We start from the raw sequence: 6,656 nt of genomic DNA, 5'->3' as shown, positions 1-6,656 counted from the left end.
CATGGATGTAGTGTCCGTGATGTCACCCGTAAGTTCCCGAAGAGGTTTTTGAAGCTCAAAGTGGGCGGAGCCGGCCGTCGCCATCTTGGCAGCTCGTCACCGCGCGTCGCTCCCGGATAATCGAAAATGGGCAAAGAGGCGGGAGCAGGTTGCTGAAACCACGCCCACCTAGCCCGACGGCAGTGTCAGCAGTGGCAATCCACCCGTCACTCAAGTGGCCACGCCCTTAATTATGCAGAACTTAAAGGCTTAATATAATTTAAACGTATGAGTTATAAAAAAAATTCACCCTCCTCACTGTTGTCATGAAGGGCAAAATTAGCTATATAGACCAAAACCACTTTTTGTACCAGGCTGTAAACATATTTTTTTCTGCTGTAAAGTTGGGCATTTTAACATGGGGAGTCTATGGGATTGACTCCCTTTTGGAGCCAGCCTCTAGCGGCCAGTCGATGAATTGCAGTTTCAGTCACTTCCTTGTTGGTTTCAAGCGAGAGACCGGGAGGTTGCCGCTTGGTTTAGAGCTGCTGTAAATCAAATTTGTTTCATAATTGGTAAACTCTGCAACATCACTGTTACTGAACTGAATCAATATTGAACCAAGTTAAGCTGAACAATGACACTATTGTCTTCTGCAGAGCTGCTGTGAAACAAATTTGTTTTTGATTATCGATAAACTTTGCATTTAACATCAACAATGTTACTGAACTGAATCAACACTGGATGAAATTCAGCTGAATAATGACCGCTGTCTTCGATAGAGCTGTTTTACAGTTTAATAACTGTTGAATTTTGCAACATTAATGGTTATTTTCCTGTTTATTACTGGGAGCTGTGTAAGCGTATAAAAAAATAACTTGACTTCTGAAACCATTTTCATAACTGTAAAATGCAGTGCAAAATATAAGTCATTGCTTATTAATTTTGACATGAAGGAGCTGATGGTGTTTGATCTGATTGAATTGTCTGTAGTTTTCAGTAAACATTGATCCAGTGCTGGGAGAGGAGACGCCGTATGAAGTTCCTCTCTGGATCATCATTGTTGCAGCGGTTGCAGGGATACTGTTATTAGGCATCATCAGTCTCATTCTGTGGAAGGTATTTGCGCTTTTATATTTGGTCAACATCCCATCAAGATCAAAATTCTAACTTTTCAAAAAAGTTTGCCCATCATTTAGAATGATCTGAAATCCAGGTCACAATTGGGCTGGGAAGTGTTACGATAGTAGAAATGTGTCACCTGAGAAATTCTGCTAGACCAGCATACGGTAGTACACATGTATGTGCAGATACAGATCAGGACGTGTCCCAGTTATTTATTATATTAAAGTTTACCATCAAATTCAACTGATGTGGGGTCACGTGTGTATACATCAGCTATTTTACGTTCAACATTTTATAATATTGGTTTTATTTTGTTTTTAAGTCAAGTGTTGCATAATGTTGGGTTAAGCTTTGTTTTTGTTTTTTCACTGATGCCAGATTTTTTTGTTATAAATAATTTTATGTTGTGGTTTGCATCCATCCAAACAAAAGAGAAAATAATGAAACGAAATGAAAAGATTAAGTTTATTCCTGTGATGCAAAGCTGAATTATCAGCATCATTACTCCAGTCTTCAGTGTCACGTGATCATTCAGAAATAATTCTAATTTGCTGATTTGTTGCTCCAAAAAATAATTTCAGGATTATTTGATGAACAATGTTCAAAAGAACAGCATTTTTTTTTTTAAATGGAAATCTTTTGTCACTTTTGATTTGAACGTATTCTTGCTGAATAAAAAAAAATAATTCTAACCCCAAACTTTTGAATAGTACCATTACATAAAATTACTCATAGCGTGATATTGGATTTTGGTTACACCACCCACTTTTAGGCACTTTTCCTAAAACATTTATTTATAAACTATAACTTAACCAGGGATGGTTAATAAACGCAAATGAAAGGACAGATTTAAACCACATGCTTGCAGTCCATGAAATTCAATTTGACCCAGTGCACCCTTGATGTGAAATGTCACTGCCTCTTGTTATTTAAATCAGTAATAAATGTCCCGCCTTGGGCTCCGCCCCTCCTCCACAGTGCGGTTTCTTCCGACGGGCCAGCAGGAGGGAGATGTATGAGGCCAAATCCCAGAAAGCAGAAATAAAGATCCAGCCCTCTGAGACAGAGAGGCTGACGGAGGAATACTGAGCCTACGCTATGGCAGCACTGTTAGGGCCCTTCGGTAAAGCAGACCCTGGAGATCTCTCTAGTTACCATACGCTTTTTCGGACTTTTCACTTCACAAATCTTTTTTCTGGCTTACCTCCGTAATTCCTTCCCTGCCAGAGTCAAATAACAATCTTTTCATTTCTCATTCTCTCTGTCTTGCTCAATAACCCTTAATATTCCCAGAGACGTAGAGCTCAAATGGGAATCTCAATGCACTTTTTCCACTAATTAAATATTTTTACATTTTTTGTGTACACTAATTTCAATGAATCCTAATTGAAGCATGAAGATTCAGTTTTTTCCCCATTCTTTAATAATGTCTATGCATTTATACAGTGCTTTAAGGAATAGTTCACCAAAAAATGAAAATTTACCCGACATTTACTCACCCTCAGGCCATCCAAGATGTAGGTGAGTTTGTTTCTTTATCAGGTTTGGAGAAATTTAGCATTACATCACTTGCTCACCAATGGATCCTCTGCAGTGAATGGGTGCCGTCAGAATGAGTGTACAAACAGCTGATAAAAACATCACAATAATCCACATGAATTGAGTCCATCAATTAACGTTTAGTGAAAGACTGCGTGTTTGTAATAAACAAATCCATCCACTTCAAACTGGCTAAAACATGAATCCTCTATCCATAATATTGCTTTATCCAGTGAAAAAGCCATTTCTCTGAATCAGGAGAGAAATATGCAGAGATCAAGCAATGTTTAAAAGCCAGAACAAATATGTTAGTGGATTTTGATGTGAGAGGACAACAGGGGATGGACTTTTTCACTGGAGGAAGCATTATTATACATTATAAACGACAGTTTAATGTTAAAACGTGATTTGTTTCTTTCTGACGGCACCCATTCACTGTGAGCAAGTGTTGTAATGCTAAATCTCTCCGGATCTGTTTCCATGAAGAACAGATCCGGAGAAGAACAGATTTCCATGCTGCTGTTTTTCAAGAAAAGTGGATTTAGATTGATACTGCAAAGCTCCAAAAATGTCAAAAAGCATCATAAAAGAATCATAAAATTTGCTAGTAAACAGCTTTTCTCATTCGTCACATGACCAATCACAATGCAGCAAGTTTGAAAAAACAACATGAGAAAATCTAGCTGTAAAATGTATCAAATGGCTTCAGAAGACTTGAAATATATAGCACAAGTCATATGAACTTCTTTTACGATGCTTTTATGGAGCTTTTTGCGAAAGAAGAAATAATACAGGCTTGTCTTGAGGGTGAATAAATGCTAACATTTAAAATCTAATTACTTTTATTTACTTTTACATTTTCATTACAAAGCATATCCGTCACTCTTACCTGAAACGTTTCTTTGATTCTCTGTCTGTCTCGAGCAGTGCGGTTTCTTCAAAAGGACCGTTTACTACAGGATAATGCCAAAGTACCATGGAGTGAAAGTACGCAAAGAGGAACGCTATAACTTGGCCTTTCAGCCCGAGCAAGAACTGAGCAAGAAACTCTGGGTCACCAACTGGACAGAAATGCATGAATATTACTACTGACCTCTTCACCTCTCTCCGTCCAGAGCCTGGGGAGCGTGATGATTGGAGGATGTCTTTTATTAACCCCGTCTCAACTCAGCAGACACTGGCGTTTGGAGCCGCCAATCACGCAGTGAGAACGTTTCGAAATGTTTGTTGGTCTGTGTGCAATATCGTGGTTTGTAGACCATTAAACCGCTTTCAACGAAGCCAGAGTATTGTCTGGGACGTCCTTGACTTAGTAATGAGCAACTGATTTATTTTCCTAGTTTGAAATCTTTAAATCTTGCTTTGTGTGTTTCATTGCATTTTAAATTTCATTCCATTGTAATATTTTTTTAATGTCACTATAATAGTTCCCCTTTCCAGAGCCTTGGGTCATTTTACTCATTGAGATAAGGAGATCTTTCCCATCATGCTATAACTGATTTGAAACCAGTTCTGATCAAACAGCACTGAGGAAATACTCGATTTTCAAGTTCCAATTGCTTTGTCTTTGGACGCTTATTTTGTAACACTGCATAAGAACTGCTCCATTTTTTTTCCAGCTACTTCCTCCCATGGAGGAAGACTACAGTGTTTAAGTGTATAAAATGTTTGCCCAAACCATCATGTTCCTGTCAGCATTAGTTGGGTGAATCTCTCTCGCTCTCTCTCTCTCTCTCTCTCTCTCTCTATATATATATATATATATATATAAACAGTTTGAATAACAGTTTAATTTAGGACTTTTTTTACATTGTGAAGCAATTTTACAACAATTAAGCACAATTAAATTCTCATTACTGCAATGCGGAAAAAAAAACATTCGCATTGTATGAGCAAAAATCAAAGCTGATGCAGTCAATATATAGTCCTGACCCAAACTTCACCTATTGTTTGACGACTCAATATTGATTTTTTTGTATGATTTTGTGGTGTAATTTGACGCAAGTCACTCTGTTCTTGTCTATTTCACATTTTCATTCTTTATTTTTGTTTTACCGTCTACTCAAATAGTATTGTGTTTACTCTTTTTTGCAGAACAGCAGCTACTAGAAACTAGTGAAGAATGTTGCTTTTATGCTTGAACAAATGCTATATTTTCTATTAAAAAGATGTACATGTACTGCCAAGCCACAAGGACTGTTGCAGATTTCAATTCAGTTCAGCTCAGATCAGTCCACGTTCGGGAATACTGAAAATGATCACATGGTTAATTGCTTGAAGTTTTATATTTTAGTGAAGTTTAATATAATCAAGTGGTGGATTGGAGTGGATTGTCAGAAAGAAGCCCACATTGGTTGACTCGTTTAGTTTTTAGAGGGGAGTTGGATACTGAAACACTAGAGTTCATTACGTTCTGAGCAAATGCTTGTATACCTCAGACCTGGGTATAGAGTTGAGAAAATATACTGTATGTCCACACAGAAAAAAAAACATGATGGTCTGTAAGGTCTTTTTTTTAAGATAAAATTTTTTTTTTTTTAATTGAAGGCTCATTTTTATGAAATGTTCCTGCACTCAGACAATACACAAAGCCAGAACGTCTGTATTATTCTTTATATTCTATAAAGGTTTACCAGTAAAATCAATCAGAAATGCATACAGCTAAGACTATACAAATAATTGAAAACAGCAGTCAAACATTTAAATTTTACAAATAAATTACAAGTTACCTTTCATTGCATAGTCAAACAAATTTGACCAAAAATAATAAATATACATTCAAAAAGAGGTGGTTTTTGTCAAAAAGTAATGACTGCATGGTAAGAATAGAATGTGTTCCTTTACTTAAGCTCCATCTGAGACATCGATTTGTCTTGTAAGCGTTTAGTCTTCCTGTATCTGTAGACTAAATAGATGATGCCAAGCAGGAAGACGATGCTCAGAACCAGGAGAATCCACTGTCCCGCCACAGCGCCTCCCTCATCCACACTCAAACCCAGGAAACTGATTGCTTTCGGCTTCTCTTCCATCACTGAAGCGACTGAAACAAACAGGTGAGAAGTGTGTGAGCACTTGTACTAGTGTTAAAAAGTGCTATGGTCTGGATTTTTGTTATTGATGGTAGTTTTACTTTTGTGCATGTTAACACATGATGTTACTTAGCAGACAAGTAACTACGAATTACAGGGGAAAAAAAGATTGTTTCTGAATAAATATATACTATAATTAACCTTATATATACACTATAGTAAACCTCAAATGAAGTTTAAAATCTTAATATTAATGACATTTCTGACCCTGTCACTTGTCATTTCCATCATATGTAGAATAGAACAGAATGGAATGATACTCAAATTCTTGGTGTGATCAGTATTGGGGACAGATTATTTTATAAATATCACAAATTGTACATATACAGTAAGTTGGTTGAAAACTCTTTATTAAGTTTTTTTAAATTGTATTTTATATTATTATACAAAGTCTTGTGTGATGGTAATGACAGCAATACGGGGACAGATTCTGTTGTTATAAATAATAAAATTGTACATATACAGTACCACGTTTAAGTGAAAATGTGATCCTTATGAAGTTCTTAAAGACATATTTTTTACAAATGTATTTTATAAATTTATATTATATTATACAAATTATTGGTGAGATGAAAGTAATGACAGCAGTATTGGGGGCAGAGATTCTGTTATAAATAATAAAATTGCACATAAACATATACTTATGTTTATACGTTAATTGAAAATTTTATCTCTGTGTTATGACATCTTTTTATAAATGTTTTATATAAATGTTATAAATAAACTATAGAAGAGAAGTTAAAAAGTATGGGTAAGGGGATTAGTCAGAAATGTAGAAATTCTGACAAATTTTACTTTTCAGCCAAAAAAAAAATAAAAATAGATAAAAAAAATATATACAATTACAATTATATTACATTCCTGAAAAAAAAAAAAAAAATTAATTTTTTAAATAATAGTATAATGTTAACACTTTAAAAAAAA

The 6,656-nt window shown here is 35.5% G+C and overlaps 1 protein-coding gene across 1 annotated transcript in view; it reads left to right on the top strand.

Moving 5' to 3' along the window:
• The window catches only part of itga3b (integrin, alpha 3b), a 48,816-nt gene extending 44,445 nt beyond the window's left edge, over positions 1-4,371 (top strand). The window contains exons 24-26 of the mRNA XM_016551955.1: positions 973-1,098; positions 2,083-2,227; positions 3,571-4,371. Of these exons, the coding sequence (XP_016407441.1) occupies positions 973-1,098; positions 2,083-2,193 (237 nt within the window). The 3' untranslated portion in view covers positions 2,194-2,227; positions 3,571-4,371. The remainder of the gene's footprint in view (positions 1-972; positions 1,099-2,082; positions 2,228-3,570) is intronic.
• The last annotated feature ends 2,285 nt before the right edge of the window (positions 4,372-6,656 follow it).

The sequence above is a fragment of the Sinocyclocheilus rhinocerous genome, unplaced genomic scaffold, assembly GCF_001515625.1.
Source record: "Sinocyclocheilus rhinocerous isolate Xijiao unplaced genomic scaffold, SAMN03320098_v1.1 scaffold2994, whole genome shotgun sequence".
Lineage (NCBI taxonomy): Eukaryota > Metazoa > Chordata > Actinopteri > Cypriniformes > Cyprinidae > Sinocyclocheilus > Sinocyclocheilus rhinocerous.
The sequence above is the reverse complement of the archived record's forward strand: the minus strand, read 5'-3'. Positions and strand labels throughout refer to the sequence as shown.